This window comes from Hemitrygon akajei, chromosome 20 (genome assembly GCF_048418815.1).
Source record: "Hemitrygon akajei chromosome 20, sHemAka1.3, whole genome shotgun sequence".
NCBI classification, from domain to species: Eukaryota; Metazoa; Chordata; class Chondrichthyes; order Myliobatiformes; family Dasyatidae; genus Hemitrygon; species Hemitrygon akajei.
The window spans coordinates 33,871,113-33,894,505 of NC_133143.1; the positions used below are offsets into that span (position 1 = coordinate 33,871,113).

Here is a 23,393-nt window from a genome sequence, read left to right on the forward strand (position 1 = left end):
CCAGGGACCCCTTCCATACAAAAGCAAGCTATTGTTGCACTTGTGCAGCCTACCGGTCAACAGAAGAAATGGCCCATCCTGAGACAACCTGCAAGAAAAGGAGGCACACAGCACCGAATCCTGGTCAATCTTTATCCCTCAACCAAACCAGCTTACAGTTTTTTTATTCGCACATATCTGGCAGTTACATGAATCACTTCATTGCTTTTAAAGTGCTTATAACATCCCAAAGTCATAAATGGCACAATTACTGCAGTAGAAGGAAATGCAACCTATTCATGAAAACTATATGCAGTAATCGAAAACATACCTAACCACTGCGAGTTTACTGAAACAAGGAATTAGTTCCTTCACCCCGTAGTCATTGATATTGTTGTTGTCCAATTCAAGTCCAATCATCTTTTTACGATGGCGCAGAACATTTGCAATTGCACTGCAATCAGCAGAGAAGGCATTGCAGAAGGTGAGTTTGATATAATCGGCATAAATCCCCCGAGCTGCAAGACTGGCTACCGCTTCACTCTGAGTTTCAAAAATGTAGCGCAGCAGCCAGATAAAGCGGGGCAAGGCTTGTACTCTGGAAAAGCCTTGGTATGGCGCCTTAGGCAGAGTTTTCAAATGTGCTTCTACGCGCTCGGCGAGGTAGGACTTGAGTGCCGCGCGCTTCCTTTGGACGCTCCTCGAAGAAGACAAGTGTTTGAAGAAGTCCCTTTTAGCTTTAGACAGGAGGCCACAAAGAAAAAGAATGGTGAACTGCAAGTGCTCATTCATGTCCAATGGCTCCTTCCCTTGGTAAGAGTTATAGCCCAAGCAATGCAGCAGAAGACTATTGACCCGGGCTCCAATCATGTGGTTATCACATTTGGCAAAAAACTTAATGGTTTCCCTGGCACTGATTTCCTCATCCACAACCAAGGCAAAAGCAGTGAAAAAGGACTGGAGGGTTAGATGAAGAAACTCATATGTTGATTGGTTCCCACAACCATCATAGTGGCCTGCAGTTTTAATGAAACCCAATTGTAAATCTTCTTCAGAGATGTTAGCAGCTGTGATTTCCTCCTGACTGAAGATGAAGTTATTGTTTTCAATTCCTCTCCTTGCCAGTTTTCCTAAACGCATCAACGCACACTTCTTTGCTTTAAAGGTCTCATTTTGGCTTTTGCTTTGCTTGTTCATTGCCACCTTGGTAGAGCGATTCAGGAATACCTCCAGCATCAACAGGTAAATGTCTGTTAGTGTAACATAATCTAACAACTGCTGAGGGCTGCTCGAGGACTGAAAGTGCTCATAGCATTTAAATATAATCCAACAAAACAATGGCACTGTGCACAGACTGCACAAGTGAGGGTTTGCCTCCAGCTGGGTTAGAACCAAATTTCGATCAGCCTTGGTTTTGAAAAACTTCTTCAAATAACCCATCAGATGTTCCTTGGAAAAGCCCTTCAGAGTTACTCTTTTTCTCACCATCCTCAGAGGTAGGTTTGTGCCTGTCCTCGCTGTCAACAATTTTTTGGAACCTTTTAATAACTTTCCTCGGAGAAGGTTCAACAACAGAGTTATTGGGTGTGTGGGCTCAAAGGGTGACGAGACATCAGGGATATCGTTAAGGTCAGAATCCAAATTAATTTCATCGTATCCATCCAGTGTGAAGAGGACAGTGGCTGGATGCTGTCGGATGTAACTGAATATCTCATCAGCGTCCTTATCAGGGTAACAGTTGTACTTGAACAGAAGATCTCGCAGGCAGATCTTGTCTTCCTCCTTAAAGCTGTTGAACAGTCTGCATCTAAACTTGAAGAAGAACTTAACGTCAGCACAGAGCTCACTCTTTGACCACAAGTTCTGAAGTTGCTGGAGGAGTATGGTCTTTCCAACACCAGCATCACCTGTTACGAACACAGTTTCTGCATCTTTGTTAATGGTTCCAGTGTCACTGAACAAATCCTCCAGGTGCGAGACGGTTCCTACGGTTTCATTGACCGCATTGATTAGTTCCATTAGAGTGTCAGTGTACGTATCCTCCAATAAAATGTCTTCTTTCCTGACATAGGAAGTGACAAATCTTGTGTCCTGCCGTAGATCCTGTTTGATCTTTTGAATATACTGGCAGACTAGAAAGAAAAATGCAAAGTTATTGCAGCTGATTTTAAATCCATCATTGCAATATTGGAATTAAATGAATACTGATTTCTCATTCTGGTACAAAAAAATCCTTCCTCCCCACCTCCCCTTTTCTTCTGTTCCCTCTCTGTCCTCTTAACTCCTCTCAGTTGCCTATCAACCCCCTCCTCGTGACCCTCCTTCTTCCCTTTCTCCCATCATCCTCTCTCCTCTGCTATCAGATCCCTTCTTCTCTAAGCCCATTATCTTTCCCATCCTCCTCGCTTCACCCATGACTTTCTTCCCCTCTCCACCTTTTTATTCTAGCATCAGCCCGCTTCCTTTCCAGTCCTGAGGAAGGATCCCAGCCGAAAACATCGACTGCTTACTCTTTTCCATGGATGCTGCCTGACCTGCTGAGTTCCTCCAGCAATTTGTGTGTGTTGCTTTAAATGACAATAATGGTTAAACACAGGAACTATTTCTACCTATGGGAAGGTCAGAGCCAGAGGTCATTGTTACTAGAAAGTTACTGACAGCAGTGATTAAGGAGATGTACTGCATCTAACACTCTTGTACTTAACTGAAGACTAGATAAAGAGGGAAACAAGTACAAGGATACACCAATGGAAATACAAAGAAGGGATTGAGGCGACTTGTGGAAATTAATGGCAGTGCGATATAGAGGGGTGAATAGTGTACTTTAAATTAACTCCATGAGTTCACACCCACCTCAAACTCCAAACTAATCTCTGCAACCTTTTCCACCCAAAGTCTTTCTAAAGATCCATGTTCACCTGGTCCTGACCGTTGTGCATTTTCAATTACCATCACTCCAATACTTCCTCATCAGCTCTGGAGTTCTCGTCCTAAATCTATCCACTTCTCTGCTTCCCCATCCTTCGAATGTTCTTTAAACCTGTTCTTTGAATAAACTTTTGTCTTTTATTATGATACCTCTGTTTTGGAATCAAATTGTTAATTTCCTTTATTAATACTGTTAACTGATGTGAGACATTTAATTACATCCATGCCACAATACAACACATGTTGAATGCGTGTTTCTAAATAGTAATTTCATATACTTCGATACATACCAGGACAATGTCTCTTAAAAGTCACCCTACTGATTAGTAGCTGTATCAATCATGTATAGAACCTATTTTCATAACTCTCTCTTAGCCTTTCTCAATCAGTTGTGATCAAGAGTATGCCACGCATCAGTGTCATGGTTGGGATTGAATGGACTGGTGATAGTGTAGCATGAGAAAGTTAGAGTAAAAGGACAGTAAAACACAAACTGAATTCCTTGCCCCCGCTTTTCACACAGATAATTACTAAATGGTGGAGACTAAGAAATACACATACAAACTAGAAAGTTGGAGGACTAAAGGTCAAACTCAAAAGTAAACTTCAGGCTTGGCATAACATAACTGAATAAAGCCATTTGCTTGAAATGCTTCCCACTCAAAATGACTAAATCTGACCATATTTCTGTTTCAGATTTCATTTTAAATTCTAATTGTCAAACTACGTTCATATCTATGCCAACATAAATAAAAGACTCAGAAAACACATCGCGATTGTGGCAACATCTGTTGAAAGTAAAACAGAGTTAACATTTCAGATCAAAACCCTTCAGCGGATACCTTCCACCTGAGTAGTTAAGCATTCTTCTTTCTACTGATGTTGGCCAACCTATTGTATGTTCCCAGCCTTTCCTGTTTTGAGTTATTTCAAATTTACAGCATATGAAATTTTACATATATAGCAAACTTCTCATTTAAACTTTTCAGCTTTAATTACCTCTTCCTGCCAATATTTAACGAAAGAGTGCAATGCATTGGAAGAAGTTTGATGCAGCTTTACCCAACTTCCTCCAAGAAGACCTCAACCTTGGTCTAAGGTTTGGAAGCTTGCATCCCTCAATAATCTGGAGAGCTATGCTGGCTGGGGTCAGGGCTTTATGCTTTGGCTTTTGGCAGGGTCACCCATGCCAAACGGGTCAATGGGTGGAGGCCAGACTAACAGTGGTCCACCAAGTTTAGGTGTTCAGCTCAGGGCTAACAACCCTGACCTGTAGAACAAAACTGTTAGGGAAACAGTGCAATGTTCAATCAGGTTCGTGGGTCTGGCAAGTGATACAGAAAGCATTCTCTGCGAATAGTTATATTAATCATTTCTTTGCAAAAAGTAAAAATTCAACCTAACATTCATGCTCCCCAAGTTACAGACCCTACAAAGCCGAATACTCAACGGACACACATACATTCAACAAACATACTTAGTTAAAAGCGCACTCAGAACATATCTTCCCAATGGTCTCGCCTTAAACAAATGAAGAGGAGAGCAAGCCCCTTCCATGTACTATTTTATATACCCAGGATATTTGAAGCTGGACACCAGTCAGCTATCCAACGGGAAAAGCAGCTGCAGTTTCTAAACTAACCAATCACAATGGAAGCTACTTTCAATAATCGAATAAGACATGCTCCCACAGAACATCCATCCCTCAAAAGCTGCAAATTTGATAATCCAACCCTATAACTAGTATGACTCTCGTGAACTCCTAAGTTATATATAAAACACAAGAGTACAATGCCCAATACTGTAAATCCAATAGTCTCCTCTCCAGTATACTACAGTAGTCCGCCAGCCTACCTGTGCCCCAAAGTAACAGCACCCTGGAGTGTAATAGCTAATGAGCTGGTTCCCCCACTTAATCTTAGATACTGACTCTGAGATATGATCAACCACATGAGAGATGTTACCTGACCCCTCAGGAATGTAGGTGCAGCATCCTTGACCAATAACATTATAGGTGCAGCATCCTTGACCAATAACAGTATAGGTGCAGCATCCTTGACCAATAACAGTACAAGTGCATTCTCCCATTGTGAGCGGGTAATCCAAGGCCATTGAAATCTGTTCCCAGGACAGTCTGGCCACACCATGCTGAGAGTAGATATCATTCAAAATATCCTTCTTTTGAAATAGTCCTCTTACCAACCAGCATGGGCAAGGTGCTCATTCAGGGCATGGGGGTGGCATACATATGGCACCACACATTAACCCGCACCACCCTGTGGGAACCATGGGTAGGCCTAGGAATTGCATATCCAGAAGGTCATTTCATAGCTTGTCACACCAGACAGTAGGCCATTCTTGTCTGGCACTTAGTGTCAGGATTGGTCTCCTTTTGGATTAACCGGGTCAGGATATGAGCGTTCCTGACTCGACCCTTGTTTTTTTACAAGGCCGAGTGCCTGACTCGATGCTTAACCCGGCAAAGATGGAAAGCGTGTCTGTGGGGGGTGGGGGCGGACTGGGTTCGAACTTGGGACCTTCGCTTCCGAAGTCCAGCGCTGACGCCACTGCTCCACCAGAAGGTGCCATTCAGCTTCCAACAAGTGTCCAACTTCACAACACAATTTGCCATAGGCACAGGCATCCCAGGATACTGTTCCTGCTCACACTTACCATTCATCTTGCACTTTTTACCTGCACTCAACCTGCTGGGGAAATCACTTTAAGAGTCAGGACATACCAATTAAACAGATGGTACATAGGGAAATACCAGCCCTTAAAGCACTCACTCCACCAGTCCCATAAACTGTTACCATACTCTGGTCAAGGTTGGCTGGAATAGACTGCTCCCTCAAAACAGAAAGCCAAAACCCAAGAAGCCAGATAATTTCCCCTAACAGTCTTTCCTTTGTCGTCAAGGGGATCACTATCAGTGGCATCCCTTCTGTGATGTAGTAAGGAGTCTTCAAACAAATTCAGCAATCTGACCCATTGGTCCAGAGTGCAAATTCAAGAGACCTCCCAAGGAATGTATAGCAGGATCTCCCACCACAAATTAGCACCCACCACTTTGCATTCTGTAATGCAGGGAGATACAAATGCACTCACTCCTGATTCATCATCATCATCGTCATGTGCCAGACTCTGCCAGAGACTTGGTGACCACTCCCTTCCACTGTGATCTGCCGGCAGTCAAACCTCTTGCATCTCTGGTGGTGAGGCTGGTCCACTTCTTGATGTTGTCGATCCAGGTTGTCCTCTGTCTGCCTCGGGAGCGGCTTCCTTCTACTCTGCCTTCAATCACAGCGTGTTCCAGTGTGTCATCAGTTCTTGAGATGTGTCCAAAATAACGAAGTTTCCTTTGGACAATGGTTTCCAGAAGTATTGGTTTCGTGCCAGTCTTTTCTAGGATGAAACTATTGGATCTCCTTGCAATGTATGATACCCCGAGGACTCGTCTGTATGTCCACATCTCAAATGCTGTTAACTTCTTTTCATCAGCTGCTTTTAGGGTCCACATTTCACAGCCATATAGGGTTACTGGCCAGACGAGACTCTTGAGGAGGTGTATCTTGGTGTCAGTGTTCACAGATCTATCTTTCCAGGTGTTCCAAAGTTTGATAGTGCTTGTGCATGCCATTGCTAGCCTTCGCCTTATTTCCTTGCTACATTCCTTTGTGTCACTTAGTTCTGCACCAAGGTATATAAAGGAGGACACTTTGTTCGATCTTGTCGTTTCCGATTCCTGATTAGTCACTGGATATTTAGAAAAGGCAGAAAGAATAGAACTACCAGAATTGCTCCCCAAATGCTCAGTTCCCTCTAAAATGTGGGCATCTCATATCCAGAATAAAGTTGCCTAAATTTCTGCTCAAATTTCATTTGGCCACTATGAAAAATGAGTCATTCCTAAAACCAATTACAAAAACCATGGAAAACAAGAAACAAAGGAACAGATTAAACACAAAACATAAATCACAAAGCCACTCCACTTCTTTAAAGCTTCCTATTGAACTGAAAAAAAACTTTTAAAAAGACTGCTAATTTCTCACAGAGAAACAGCACACTTATCACAGAACAGCTGATAAGGAAAAAGCAACTGGGTGGAGCCCAACGTACTGACAGTCTCTTAAAGGCAAAGTCCATACACGCAAACACAAAGGCAAACTGACGTCTGTGGCCACACCTCACATTTCTCCGCATTCAGATCATTCACGCTCTATTTACAGTGACGAGGGCTGCAGGTCAAATGACTCCCTCCCTGCAACAATGACACTCGAATAAGCTAACCACCCCCCCCCCCCAAACTAATAATTCCCACTGCTGGTGAACCAATATCCTTTGCAGGGAACCCGGAATTGAATGTGAGGAGTCTGGCAGGGGACAAAAGGAACCCTTTTCTGCAGGGGACTTGAAAAACGACCCTTCCCCCTCGACAGTCTCCCTCTTTTGCTCCTCCTGGCAGTATTTCCACATTGCATAGTGGATGGGGGCTGTTCCTCAAGACAACACTATCCATTTTATTGAGAAAACTGCCTCCGTGACCATGTATCCCACCAATCCAGAAGTTATTTCAACATTTTTTGGTGGGATACTGCATATTCCTGTGATAAGAGCCCACTGACGTAGAACTTCAGAAGTCCCCTCCATTTGGCATTTTAAATTCCATTCAACAAGACTGGGATACTCACGTTTAACTGCTGCTGCTCCCCGAATCCACAATGATGCATTATGCTTGGGAAGCAAGCAGTGTTCTCCAGGCGTCATCGATCGCATGTTGGGACAATAGGCTCCCTAAGGCATCCACCTCTCTGTTAAGATATGATCACTCTGGTATCACCCTCATCCCATAACCTCAACAACTATGTGGCCAGAGACTCCCCAGCCTTTTGTCTACCAATCCCCTAAACTCGCTAAACTCTTTAGCAGAGAATTCTCTGAGCTCTGTTGTCTCGAAGGGGTCCATTACACCACGCTCCACACACTCCCGAGCCTCCTGTCCCTCCCCCTCCTGAAAGGAAGGGGCTGTGGATTGTTGTCCCCACAGCGGCTGACCTGACTCGTACCTTTTCGGACACACAAGGGAGAAGATGATCATTTTGAGGATTAAGCCAAGGTGTCCTCCCTGCTCTTGCTCCATCATTTTCATCATCCAGCCAGTTATCCCTGTCTCCCAGCCCCACAGTAGGATCGTCGTCCTGTCTCAGCATGGCTCAAACCTTAATGGGATCAGGCTCCCAAAAAGCCCTTCGAGCTGCCTCTAAGGTCTGTACTTTCATTAACCGATAGGCTATCTGTATATTCATATCTTTTAACTTCGTAGCCCTGCTCTGAGCCATCAACAGTGATTCGCTCAGAATAAACAACACTGAGATCTTCCAATTTATTCTTAAGACTTGCTATCATTTTGTACTGATGTCATACAATTGCTGCAAAATGTCAGGAAGCATCTGCCGGCTATCTTTTCTTCTGGGAAAATCTGATGTTTTAAGTATAGAAACAATGCGATGTCGCATTTAAACCCCGGCGAAATCTAACGGGGTCTGACCAATCTACCGGCATCCCATAACCCATCAGTGAGTTAGCTAGACTGTACTATTATCTGTCCACTCTGGGATTCTGCATCTCTCATACTGATGCTCCCCTCTTTTAAATAACCTCTTCAAGAAATGCATTTCTGCTGGAAAAGCCAGACCCTGCTTGCAGTGCCAAATGTGACGTTCAATCAGGTTCGTGGGCCTGGCCGGTGATACAGAAAGCACTCTCTGTAAATAGGTACATTAATCATTTATTTACATACAGTAAAAATTTGACTAAACATTTATGCTCCCCAAGTTACAAACCCCACAGAGCTGAACATTCCACAAACGTACTTAGTTAAAAGTGCACAGAGAGCACACCTTCCCAATGGTCTTGCCTTAAACAAAGGGAGCAGGGAGCAAGCCCCTCCCAAGCGCTATCTTACATACCCAGGATTTTTCAAACTAGACACCAGGCAGCCATCCAATGGGAAAAGCAGCTGCAGTTTCTAAACTAACCAATCGCAACGGAAGTGACTCTCAACAATCAGAATAAGGCACGCCCCCACAGGACAAACAGCAATAAAGAATCCTTCTACATCTGCGTGTGACAGTTTCCTGAGCCTCTGCCTGGAACTCGGATGACTGACAGTAGTGAAAACCAAGCTACTGACATGATGAAGGAAGCTCTGAACACCAGCACAGGCGAAGGACCTTCATCGCTACCGTAAGCGCCAGAGGCGTAATGGGTTACTGGACCTATTACTTGCTTACTGAGTTCTCATAAGAGGAAAGATCCGACAGGCTAGATATTGATCCACTGAAGTTAGGAGTTAGAAGAGTCACAAATGATCCTAAAGGGTCTAGACCAAATAAACTTGGAAAGGATGTTTCATCTCGCAGAAGAATCTACACCTGGAGGTCACTATACTATTGAAAATTAAAGAGTCAGCCACTTATGCCTGAGATCCAGTGGATTTAATTTCTCTCAGAGGGTCACGGTCTTTGGAATGCTCTTCCTCAGAAGGAGACAGAAGCAAACAACAAATATTGTTAAGACAGAGGTAGACAGATACTTGTTAAGCAAGGGAGTGAACGATACCATGTGTAGATTGGGAAACAATCAAATCAGCCATTTACTAACTAAATTGTGGATGGTTCTGAGGAGTCGAGTGACCTACTCTTGCCCCTAATTTGTATGTCTTTTATTTTTACAGTGCTGCCATCTGATTAAAGAGCTAAGCTTGCCACTGCCTTGGTAAAGCAGGCAACATAATTAAAGACCCCTACAACCCCACACATTCACTTTTCTTCCCCTGCTGTTGAACAGAAGACACAAAAGCCTAAAAGTACATACACCAGGCTCAAGGGCAGCTTCTATCCCCACCTATAAGACTATGGAATGGTTCCTTTGTACGAGTTGAAACACTGACCTCAAAATCAACCTCGTCATGGCCTTGCACTTCACTGTCTGCCTGCACTGTACTTTCCATGTAACACCATATTCTGCTAGACAAACAAAATGCTGGAGGAACTCAGCAGGTCAGGGAGCATCTATAGAGAGAAATAAACAATTGACATTTTCGGCCAAGACCTCTCATCATTACGAGTGCCCTGGCTGGCTGCATCACTGTGTGGTACAGAAGCAGCAAGGAATGGGAGCACAAGACTCTATAGAGGACGGTAAAAAAAACACCAAAAGGATCACTGGGGTCTCCCGCCTCCATTGCAGGCGAAGGAGCAAAAGCACTGTGGAGGATCCCTACCACCCATCCCACAATCCCTTTGGCCCTCTACCCTCAGAAAGGAGCAGAAGCTTCAGGACTAGGACTAGGAATGTCAGACTGGATAAGAGCTTCTTCCCTCAGGAGTGAGGCAACTGACTATCCTGCCACCAATGAAGTCCTGTCATTAGGGCAGCAATCTCTTTACTTGTGCCACGTGTTTTGAATGATATTTTATTCACTTTTTTTTGGTAATATTTTGGTTTATGTGCTGTGTGTGATATATGTTTTGTGGGTGCACCGTGGTCCGGAGGAACATTTTTCCATTCACCCGCCTTCCTCTTCACCTATCACCTGCCAGCTTGTACTCCTTCCCCTCTTCCCCTGCCCCACCTTCTTATTACCCCTTCTTTTCCAGCACTGATGAGGGACCTTGGCCCAAAACTGTTTATTCCTCTCCATAAACACTACCTGACTTGCTGCACTATTTTGTGTGCGAGGCTCTGTATTTCCAGCCTCTGCAGAAACTCCTGACTATACTTTCCATTCTATTATTGCTTTTCACTGATATTATTTCAAGGTACTGATGTGATGAAATAATCTGGATCAGTGGCATGCAAAATACACTTTTTCTACACAGGATACCAGTAAAACATTTAACCAATTTTACCTCAGGGAATGGAAAAGGATTACTGTAATACACACATTGTAAAACAAAACTTACCAGTGTCAGTATTAACTACGGATTTAGCCCGTACGCGTTCTGATGGCTCATACTGTATTTCTTTCAGCCATTGGCTTAGGTCTGTGTAAATGTCATTGGCTTGGTACAAAATGTTTAAGAAATAGTCTGCTGTTTCTTCTCCCTTACTCTGAATTAGATCCAATATTTGTCGAACCTACGTATATAAAGAAAATGCAGTTTAGAGTCTAGTGGATGATCCACACCTTCACCAAGTCTATCTCACTCCTGTGTCGTTAGGTTAGACAAGGTCCAAGCAGATCTTAAATAGGCAGTTAAAGTGTAAAACATCCCAAATTAGGCAATTTGGTTGATATGGGGGAAAATAGAGAATGCCAACACTAAATCACAGGAAGTATATTCTTCGAAAGTTCAGGGATTAGAATCACAGCTGGAAGTGGGATCAACTGATTCAACCCAACCTGAAATACTGTTTGGTGTCATGTTTGATGGTAGAACAAACTCAGAAAAATGAACGAAAAGTTAGTTGATCAAGCTGGAGCTGAGGAGGATTTCTTCTCTGAAAGTTGTGAATTTTAGGATTTGCCTAACGCAGAGCAGTAGAGGCTGAATCATTAAATGTTTTAAAGCTGCAAAGAGACTGATTATTGATCTATCCGATACTTGACACCTTGGTCAAACCAGATATGCTTATAATAGTCTTAGTTTTAATGGCTGAGCAGAATCAAAAGGGTGTCACAGTGCATTGCTGCAGCAAAACCTCACAGTATGCTTGCTGCCAGGATTATCAGCTTCTGGTCTCTGCACTGCTCACTTACATCAGGGATGTATTACTGATTTGCTTCACACCCACTTCCATAAGTGTCCATAAATTGTCTTATCATTTGCCAAGTGAATATTTACAATCACGCAACAGTAGAACAGCAGTTTCCAGAACCACAGCTTTAAACTTGGGGAGTTCAGCTCCAAGAAGGATGGGTGTAGTCTGGTCTGTGTGAGGGGTGTTTGACAAGATTTTATTTATTTAGAGATGCAGCGTGAAGAAAGCACAAAGGGTCTGTCAGGTTTTAATAATGCAGAGGTGATTTAGCTACAAAGACCCACAATTAATAAGTAAAACTCAGCATTGCTCAGTGAAGCAGCTACCAGACTGCTGGCAGTCTCTGGGAAGACTCGAGACATTCCCAGCTCTTTAAAAGGAAGATCCTAAGATGTCATCAGGGTTTCAATGGAAGGACACTTACTGTGTCTGAAGGTGTTCATTCAAACAGGTTGAGAAGGTTGGAAACCACAGCTATAGAAACCAAGATATCCAAGACTGAAAACAAATTTTACATTAATTTAAGATAATTAAAACAATTTGAACTTCCTAAACCAAAAACTAAAATTTCAACATAAAATTGAATCTTCAACAAATTATTGAAAAGGAATTTACTTACCTCATGTCAGACTTTTTACATACATACTTATCTTTTCTATATTTTAATTTCATCAAGAAGAATACTTCAGGAGGCTTGGCAATTTTAAAAGACTTGTGATCTTATTATGCATCCACATTTTGGAGAGTTTCCAAGCATGCAGATTTGCCTTGATCATTGTGCAACTACGTAGTTACTTGACTTACAGGAATTCTGCAGACCGAAACTTTAAACTTTAATTTCTGGTTTATGAGTGGCATCATCCTACCCAGCAGACATGGAGAGGTGTTAAGAGTGTTGTCTGTTTCAGTAACACACTAGGTGCTGGAGGAAGTCAAAAATTGAGTAGGATCACTTGGACTCCTGTCTCACCCCTGCCCACCCCTCTATACTAACCATCTTCTCTCTCCACTTAGTCCTGATACAGAGTATCACGCCATAGATTCAACAATTTCTTTCACCACGGACGCTGCTCGATGTGCAGTTTCCTGAACAGAATATGTTGCTTCAGATTCTAGTATTTGCAGTCTCTTCTGTTTCTGTTAAATACTATGATTCCCAAGTCCCTCATTGCTCCTGAATTCATGGTCCAACAACGATCTCAGCACAATACGTTCAAGTATTCAACAGTATGTCCAACTCTAACAAATGTCTCTATCCCGAGCATTGTATTCGGTGTTCAAACATTGTTTCTTTCTCCGAGCAACTGCTTCAGGATCTCCAGCATGGGCAAAGGACTCATCCAAGCTCCAAGCCTTTCAAATCACTGAAAAAGCTTTGACACAACTCCGTTCTGCCAAACCCAGGATCTTTTCTAGAGGCTTGCAGATCTCAGGAGAATCCTGAAGCAGAAAAACACTACTCCCTGGCAATCCGCCTTGACAGAACTCTTCGAAAGACACCAGTGACTAAAATAAATCTATTCACCGTAAGCGGCCGCCTGCTTTCCCAGAGCCAAGAGGTGACGGAATCATTTTACCTTAGCTGCTTGCGTTGGCTGCTGCTGTGACAGTTCGGCTTCCTCATTGGAAATATAACCTTTCCTCTGTAGGTTGCGCAGCACACACTCAGTATTTGTCATACGACCCACCAAGACTTCTCGGTGAACCTTCAACAGCTTAGTGAATGAGCGATCCAAAGTAGAAGGCACCTGCCCTTGAGCCCCATGCTGCTGCACTCCATCCATTCTTGTACAAACATCCTAGGCACTGGAGTCATGTGTGTCTACCAGCTTCCTCTGCCATGCTCTTCACTGAAATACAAGAGTTTATTATCAGATTCCAAATCATGCATCTACACAAATCACATTTCAAAAAGTTAATCTCAAGCCACTAATACGGCTTACAATTACCAATAATATAATGACAACACCAAACAGTCACATAGGAATAAAACACAGTTACGCAAACCACAGTAATTATGAACCCAGCTAGAATGTTTTATGTAGTAATTACTGTTAGCAGCGCTGACCTGACACATACCTTTGGAAGCACCAACAGGATTTAGCTAATGAAATTATGTTTGGATCCTGGGAATTTGGTGAGCAGGGTGATAAGTGAAGCAAAGAGAGGGGGGCTTTGCTGGAATTTTTTTTCTACTGATAATAAACAAGTAGTAAGATTTTATACAGAGGCATTAGAGGACATCTTAGACCTGTGCCATTTGGTTATAATGATAACCACAGGTTCAGGATACAACACCAACCTGCGATCTGAGGTTTCGGTGCTTTACTGACAGCTGAGGTCACAGTAGTTCATTCATGAGGCCAAGGGCTTACCTTGGAAATCATGTTTCAGGCGATTAATGAAAAGAGTGCAGACAGAAAGGGAGCAGGTGCCTAACAGACAGACAAAAATAGAGAGAGAATCCTTGAGAGGGTTAAAATTTAGTTCTAATTACTGATAGGAGAGAGCGTTACCCTGGGGAGTGCAGTTTAGCCAAGATGATTGAACCACAGATGGCTCAGTTGTACAGATGAAGAAAGCACGGTGCAATAAAGAAATAAAAAGTTGAGAATGTTCAGATTTGCTAAAGATTATCCAGTAACACTGTACGTATACCTAAGCTAAACAACAGAGATAAAAGGTAGCCACGACATTGGGACTATGGACTTCCCAACTGTTTGAAGAAGATGGAAGAACAAATTTCTGAGAAGTGCAAAAACGCTTGTGCTGTTATAGTGGGAGATTTTAACTACGTTAACATTGAGATGAATACAGTCATAGTTAAAAAAAAAATCACCGAGTATACAGAATTCCAAAATTGCTTACAGGAAAACTTTATTTGAACCATTTAGAGAAAGATCAGTAAGGGGCGGGGGGGGGGGGGGGGGGGGGGGGGGTGTGTGTGTGTGTGTGTGTGTGTGTGTGTGTGTGTGTGTGTGTGTGTGTGTGTGTGTGTGTGTGTGTGTGTGTGTGTGTGTGTGTGTGTGTGTGTGTGTGTGTGTGTGTGTGTGAGAGAGAGAGAGAGAGAGAGTAAAATTCTGGATTTAGTTTTAAGGAAGGTAGCTGTGTGAGAGCAGCTTTAGAGACGGTGATCATGAATCAGAATCAGGTTTAATATTACCAACATATTTGGTGAAATTTGTTAACTTTACAGCAGCAGTACAACGCAATACATGATAAATAAATATAGAGGGAAAACAACTGAGTTACATTAAATATATATTTGTCTATTGAATAGTTAAGTTACAAAAGTAGAGCAAAATAACAGGAATAAAAAAAGTAGTGAGGTAGTGTTCATGGGTTCAATGTCCTTTTAGCAATTGAGAGAGGAAGAAGCTGTTCCTGAATCGCTGAGTGTGTGCCTTCAGGCTTCTGTACCTCCTTCCCGAAAATAACAATGTAGAAACTTGTAAAATTAGTCAGCTCTATCATGGGTGCTGGGAATCCTTAATAACGGACGCCACCTTCCTAAGGCACTGCTCCTTGAAGGTGTCTTTAATACCACAGAGGCCAGCACCCATGGTGGAGCTGACTAATTTCACAAGTTTCTGCAACCTATTTCAATCTTGTGCAGTAGCACTCCCCTCCCCATACCAGACAGTGATGCAGCCTGACAGAATGCTCACCATGGTACATTTGTAGAAGGTTTTAAGTGTTTTAGTTGACAAACCAAATCTCCTCAAACTCCCAACGAAATACAGCCACTGTTATGCTTTCTCTATAGCTGCATCAATATGTTGCTCACAGGTTAGGTCCTCAGAGATACTGACACCCAGGAACGTAAACTGCTCACTCTCTCCACTTCCGATCCCTCTATGAAGATTGGTTTGTGTTCCCTCGTCTTACCCTTCCTGGTCCACATTTAGCTCTCTGGTCTTGCTGATGTTGAGTGCAGGTTGTTGCTGCGACACTGCTCACCTAACTGGTATATCTCGCTCCGGTATGCCCTCTTGTCACCACCAGAAATTCTGCCAGCAATGGTTGTATCATCAGCTAATTTACAAATGCTGTCTGAACTACACCTAGCCACACAGTCATGGGTGTAGTGAGAGCAGAGCAGTGGGCTAAACACACATCCCTGTGGTGCGCCGATGTTGACTGTCAGCAAGGTGGAGATGTTATGTCCAATCCGCATAGATTGTGGTCTTCCAGTTAGGAAGCCAAGGATCCGGTTGCAGAGGCCGGCACAGAGACCCAGGTTCTGATGCTTTTACATCAGGACTGTGGGAATGATGGCATTAAATGCTGAGCAATAGTCAATAAACAGCATCCTGACATGGGTATTTGCATTGTCCAGGTGATCCAGTGAGATCATGTCTACTGTAGACCTATTGTGGCGATAGGCAAATTGCAGTGGATACACCTGAGACAGGTGTAGATTCTAGCCAAGACCAATCTCTCACAGTATTTCATCACCACAGACGTGAGTGCCACTGGGTGATAGTCGTTGAGGCAGCTCACTCTGCTCTTCTTGGGCACTGGTGTAATTGTTGTCCTTTTGAAGCAGGTGAGAATTTCCCATTGTAACAGCAATAGATTCAAAATGTCTTTGAATACGCCCGCCAGTCGGTTAGCACAGGTTTTCAGAATCCTACCAAGTACTCCATAGGGCCCTGCTGTCTTGTGATGCTTCATTCTCTTGGAAGACGGCCTAATGTCAGACTCTGAGACAGAGATCACAGGGTCATCGGATGCTGCAGGGATCCTCACAACTGTGGTTTTATATTCTCCCTTTCAAAGCTCGTCTAGCAGTGAAACATTACTGCCATTCATGATCTTGGGTTTTGCTTTGTAGCAAATAACGGCCTGCATACCTTGCCAGAGTTGACATGCATACGCTGTTGCCTCCAACCTCTCCTGGAATTGTTTCTTGGCTCTTGAAATGATACCTGGTTTTCTTATACACACCCAGATCCCCAAGCTTAAATGCCACAGATCTAGCCCTCAGCAGATTAAGAAACCTCCTGGTTCATCCACAACTTTTGGTTTGGGAATATACAGTAAGCTTTCATAGGCACACATACATCCACACAGGTTTTAATGAAGTCGGTGACAACTGTGACATACTCATCCAGGCTCAAAGATGACACCCTGAACACAGTCCATTCCAGTGATTCGAAGCGGTCCTATAAGTGCTCCTGTGCCTCCCTGGTCCAAATCTTTATGGTCCTCGCTCCTGGTGCTGCAGTCTTCAGTCTCGGCCTATACTCAGGGAGTACAAGTACAGCCAGGTGATCAGACTTTCCAAAGTGTAGGCGAGGGATAGCACAGCAGGCACTCTCAAACTTGGTGTAACAGTGGTCCAGTGCGTTATTTCCTCTGGCGCTACGGGTGATTTGTTGATAATAATTATTTAGTGACTTTATCAAGCTGGCCTGGTTAAAATCCCCCAAAATGAAGCTGAAGGCATCAGGATGTGCTGGCTCACGCCTGTTGATTACGCTGCTCAGTTAGGTTCATTTAGTATAATTGCAAAAAGGACAAGAATAAAATAGGAATAAAAGCTCGAAAGAAGAGATTAATTAATTTAAAAGTCTGGGTACCCAAACACACTTAGAACATTATATTCAGTTCTGGTTGCCTCATTATGGGAAGGATGTGGAAGCTTTCGAGAAGGTATAGAGATTTACCAGGATGCTGCTTGGATTATAGACAATATTTTATGAGGATAGCCTGAGCAAGCTATCTCTCTGAACCAGAAGAGGATGAGAGATGACTTGTTAGAAGATCAAGTGGCAATCCAGAGACATTTCCCCAGTGTGGAACTAGCTAATACGAGGGTGTATTATTTTAAGGTGATTGGAGGAGAGTATAGGGAGGATATCAGAGGCAAGTTTTTTTTTACACACAGAGAAGGGTATGTGTGCAGTGGCAGTCAGATACACTAGAAACATTTAAGAGACAGGCACACAGGATAATACAAAATGGAGGGCTACGTAGGAGGGAAGGGTTGGATTGATCTCAGAGGTCAGCACAACATTGTGGGCTGAAGGGCCTGTACTGTGCCGCAGTGTTCGATGTTCTATGTTTTAATTTTACTAACTGGTTCAGCAAAGCAAAAGTGGACCAGGAATAGCTTTTGAAATGTAGATCTCTTTCAAAACAAACGGAAGCATTCAGGGTAAATTTATTTCTGCAAAGATAATTAGGAAGTCGAAGGTGGTAGAAAAACACTGGGTTTTGTTCTATTATTAGAGATAAACTGCAGAACTGGCCTCTTAGGGATCTGCCCAGCAACCCAGCTATTTAACACTAGCCTAATCACAAGTTAACTTACAATGACCAATTAACCTACTAACCAGTACATCTTTGGAGTGTGGGTGGAAGCCATTGCACCTGGATGACACCCACGGGGAGAACGTACAAACTCCTTGCAGACGGTGCCGGAATTGAACTCTGAATTCCAGTAATGCCCCAAGCTGTAATAGCGTCACACTAACCACTCTGCCGCGTTTGATCTGACTTTCCAAAGTTCTGTAAGGACATAAAGTTTAAGTGGATAATTAAGTAGAGAGTAGACCCTATTAGTAACTATATGTGGAGGCAATTCTAAACGTATAACTTGCAGCCAACTTCACAAGGACGATATGTGAAATAACAGGGCAAACAAGGAAACTGGCACTTGGAAAGCAGAATAACCACCAGGTTCAGATGGAATATATCACTAGTCTTTAAAGCATTGCAAAAAATCACCAAGTCAGAGGGCTGTACAACACAGTAAAAGGTATTTTGTCCACCGTATCCATGCCAACCATTGTGCTTATTTATACAAGATGCTTTTAACCACATTTGGTTCTACGGCCTTTATTGTGATTTTGGAAAATAGAAGCGTGATCCACCAGGGTCCCATTGTTCATCCACACACCAGTGTCTCCCAAGCTCCTTTACGTGTTTTTCCCATTTCTTGTTCCCTTTTCATAAGTGCCTTTGCCCAACAGACACAATAGGCTAAACACTTTCTCTGTTAAATATCTTTACAAGTAGACATTTACTTGAGCATCACACACAAAATGCTGGAGGAACTCAGCAAGTTAAGCAGCATCTACAAATGGGAATAAACAATTGACATTTTGGGTCGATGCCTTTTATCAGGAATTCATAGATGCTGTCTGACCTGCTGAGTTCCTCCAGCATTTTGTGTGTTGCTCTAGATTTCAAGTATCTGCAGAATCTCTTCTGTTTGTGTGGCTGTTTACTTCCACCACTCCAATCACTCACCTGTCACACAAGCAAATCAGCTGCCTACTTGAAATGTAATTGGGAATTATGTTCTCCACTCTTGCTGTAAATGTTAGCTCTTGCCATGATTCACACTTCTTCCAGGTTAACTTCCTACAATTTAACAATTTATGTGCAGAAACACATGGAAAGTCTGCTATATACAATTTAAATAAGCTTGATGCTTTGGAATTCTTTTGTGGCAACACACGAATCCGGCAGGGAGCACATTCATTTAATGTGCATGAAGTTCAAAACCATTGTAACGATTTAAAAAAATAGCATCAGATAACATCTTTCTATATTTCTCCGTTGTGTAAGACAGGAACCTTTAATTATGGTAAATTCCAACAGATTCTCTAATCTCAAATCTCAAGTTCAACTTCATAAAGTTAATATAGAACAATACAGCAGAGTACAGGCCCTTCGGCCCACAATGTTGTGCTGACCCTTAAACCCTGCCTCCCATGTAACCCCCCACCTTAAATTCCTCCATATACCTATCTAGTAGTCTCTTAAATTTCACTAGTGTATCTGCCTCCACCACTGACTCAGGCAATGCATTCCACGCACCAACCACTCTGAGTGAAAAACCTTCCTCTAGTATCCCCCTTGAACTTTCCACCCCTTACCTTAAAGCCATGTCCTCTTGTATTAAGCAGTGGTGCCCTGGGGAAGAGGTGCTGGCTGTCCACTCTATCTATTCCTCTTAATATCTTATATACCTCTATCGTGTCTCCTCTCATCCTCCTCCTCTCCAGAGAGTAAAGCCCTAGCTCCCTTAATCTCTGATCATAATGCATACTCTCTAAACCAGGCAGCATTCTGGTAAATCTCCTCTGTACCCTTTCCAATGCTTCCACATCCTTCCTATAGTGAGGTGACCAGAACTGGACACAGTACTCCAAGTGTGGCCTAACCAGAGTTTTATAAAGCTGCATCATTACCCCATGACTCTTAAACTCTATCCCTCGACTTATGAAAGCTAACAATCCATAAGCTTTCTTAACTACCCTTTCTACCTGCGAGGAAACTTTCAGGGATCTGAGGACATGTACCCCCACATCTGCTCCTCCACACTTCCAAGTATCCTGCCATTTACTTTGTACTGTGCCTTGGAGTTTGTCCTTCCAAAGTGTACCACCTCACACTTCTCCAGGTTGAACTCCATCTGCCACTTCTTAGCCCACTTCTGCATCCTATCAATGTGTCTCTGCAATCTTCGACAATCCTCTACACTATCCACAACACCACCAACCTTTGTGTCGTCTGCAAACCCTTCAACCCCCACATCCAGGTCGCTAATAAGAATCACGAAATATACACTTCTTTTCCTTCGCAAACAGGGTACCAACATGAGCGCATTAGAGGGAACTTCAAGGATAACTCAGTCTCTCCCACCACTTGCCTTCAACTGCAGGTCACAAACCATCAGCCACTACTCCCCTCCTACGACAGCCAAGTAAAATAGCTGAAGTGGGCAGCACAGTAGAGTAGCAAAACACTTTACTGTGCCAGCGATTGAAATTTGATTCCCACCACTGTCTGTAAGGAGTTTTACGTACGTCCCATGACCACATGGGTCTCCTCTGGTCTCTCCAGCTTCCTCCCACATTTCAAAGCTATAGTAAGGGACAGTAAGTTGTGGGCACGCCAGGTTGTGACACTTTGGACTGCCCCCAGCACAGCTACACGCAATGTTGGTCATTGACACAAATGACACATTTCACTGTATGTTTCAATTAACATGTGGCATCTTTAAAAACGATGGAAGAGAGATTGACTGCACAGGAAGCAAAGGCTGGCAGAATTTTGCTCCACGTGATGCAGAGTGCAGCTAAAGAATTATTAAATTGAGAAAACAAATTCCTTTAGGCGCTGCCTCTAGCAAGCCAATCAGAAAATGCATTATTGTATTTAAACATCATACTAGAAGGCATTTCAACTAACTCCCAGGAAAAATACACAGATTGCAATTCCCATAAACAACTGAACAACTGCTTTGTCCAATATCCTACTGTAAACCTTTCATAATTCAAAGCAGGACAATTCCCCATAGTCAGTCACTAGCCTGGCTAGAGTCCCAAAACAACATTTGCTCTTTTCAATGTTTCCATTCAGCATTTGTCACGCTTCCAGTTTCTATGATAAACGTACACTATTAGATACATTAGGCTGAAGCATAAAAAAACGATAGAGGAGGCCATTCAGCACACTATGTCCATGTTAGTAGAAAAACCGCCCTGTAGACAAACCCCACCTTCCAGCACCAGATCAGTAGTCTTGCACGTTACAGTTCTTCAAGTACCTATCCATGAGCAGCTGAAGTATGGTTGAGGTCTTTGCCCTTTCAAAGTTCCAGATCACTTCCACCCCCTAGATGAAACATATTTCCCTCATCTACCCACTAAGGTTATTTTATAACCTTATTGAAATTCTCCACCCCCACCCCATGGTTACTTTTTATGATCTTTATCTGTACATCCCTACCCTGCTATTTCCCCTCATAACTAGTCAAATTCCTTTATAGATTCTCCTTAAATTGATTTGCCTGCACCAGCAATTGTGCTCAGCATTACTACTTTTGAGTCTGTAAATCATGGGTTAAAGAATCTCTCTAGAGACTTAAGCACATGATCCAAGGTGGCATTCCCAATAAGAGTTCTAGTCATAGAGCACAACAGCAAAAAAAAGGCCCTTCAGCCCATCTTTTCCATGCCAAATTATTATTCTGCCTAGTCCATCAACCCACACCTGGACCACTGCCCTGCATACCCCTCCCGTCCATGTACTTATCCAAGCTTCTCTCGAAAGTTGAAATCACACCCACAACCACCACTTCCTCTGACAGCTTGTTCCACTCTCACCTTCCTCTGAATGAAGATGCTTTCTCTCAGGCTCCCCTTGAATATTTCACGTTTCATCCTTAACCTATGACCTCTATTTCTAGTTTCATCCAACCCCAGAGGAAAAAGCCTGATTGTATTAATATCTATAGCCCGCATAATTTTGTATATCTCTATCAAATCTCCCCTCACTCTCTTACGCTCCAGGGAAAAAGGTCAATTTTTCCCTATAACTCAGGTTCTCAAGTCCTGGCAACATCCTTGTAAATGTTCTCTGTACTTTTTCAATCTTATTGATATCTTTCCTGTAGTTAGGTCACCAGAAGTGCACACAATATTCCAAATTTGGTCTCACCAATATCTTTTACAACTCCAATATAACATCTCAACTCCTATACCCAATATTTTGATCTATGAAGATCAATGTACTAAAAGCTCTCTTATGACCATATCTAACTTTGACACAACTTTTTAGGAATTATGGATCTATATTCCCAGATCCTTGTGTTCTACCCAACTCCTCAGTACCCTACCATTCACTGTGCAAGTCCTACTCTGGTACGTCCTCCCAAAGTGCAAAACCTCATACTTGTCTACATTAAATTCCATCTGTCATTTTTCTGCTCGATCTTCCAGATGGTCCACATCACACTGCGAGCTTTGACTGCCTTCCTTGCTGTCCACTAAGCCCTCAATCTTGGCTTCATCCACGAATCTGCTGATCCAGTTTACCAGAATGTCATCTAGATCGTTGCTATAGATGACAAACAATGGACCCAGCACTAATCTCTGATGCACACGAGACACAGGCCTCCAGACAGAGACGCAACCATCTCCTACCACTCTTTTGTTTCTCCCACTAAGCCACTGTCTCATCTTAAATGCCTTCTTGACCAGCCTCCCATACAGGACTTTGTCAACCACCTTGTTAAAGTCCATGAAGGCAATATTCACTCTATATCCTTCATAATTTTTTCTGGAAACCTCCTTAGGAAAAAAAAGCTATTAGATTGATCAGACACGACCTACTACTCACTACATATCACACCCCCTCTAATTGGGGCCTCTACACTTAATGCCCACATCTTTCTAGGTACAGCTGTACACTTGCTCGTTAATGCAAATATTTAATCAGCCAATCATTTGGCAGCAAATCAGCGCTGAAAAAGCATGCAGATGTGGTTCAAGAGGTTCAGCTGTTGTTCAGACCAAACATCAGAATGGGGAAGAAATGTGATCTATGTGACTTTGACCATGGAACAATTATTGTTACCAGGCAGGGTGATTTTAGTACTTCAGAAGTTACCGATATCCTTGGATTTTCACATACAACGGTTCGTAGAGCTGATAGAGAATGGTGCGAAAAGCAAAAAACATCCAGTGAGTGGCAGTTTTGCAGCTGAAAATGCCTTGTTAGATGAGAGCGATCAGAAGAGAAAGGCCAGATTGGTCAACTGACAGGATTGTAACTGTTGTAACACATAATTCAAATTACATGTTACAACAGTAGTGTGCAGAAGAGCATCTCTGAATGCACAGTACATCAAACCTTGAAGTATAAAAGTTTAACATCATCTTTCGCCACCACCACTCCATTATCTACCCTGGCACTCA

The 23,393-nt window shown here is 42.9% G+C and overlaps 1 protein-coding gene across 6 annotated transcripts in view; it reads right to left on the bottom strand.

Moving 5' to 3' along the window:
* The window catches only part of nod1 (nucleotide-binding oligomerization domain containing 1), a 67,828-nt gene that overhangs the window by 26,302 nt on the left and 18,133 nt on the right, over window positions 1-23,393 (bottom strand). For 3 of the 6 annotated variants that reach the window (XM_073024124.1, XM_073024120.1, XM_073024123.1), the window contains exons 2-5: window positions 13,251-13,523; window positions 11,757-11,843; window positions 10,875-11,049; window positions 311-2,111 (exon numbers count right to left, since the gene is read on the bottom strand). In XM_073024124.1, coding sequence (XP_072880225.1) covers window positions 311-2,111; window positions 10,875-11,049; window positions 11,757-11,843; window positions 13,251-13,457 — 2,270 coding nt within the window. In that variant the 5' untranslated portion in view covers window positions 13,458-13,523. Of the gene's footprint in view, window positions 1-310; window positions 2,112-10,874; window positions 11,050-11,756; window positions 11,844-12,667; window positions 12,686-13,250; window positions 13,524-18,014; window positions 18,190-23,393 lie in introns of those variants that run through there. The other 3 variants (XM_073024121.1, XM_073024126.1, XM_073024125.1) reach the window with 3 other exon arrangements.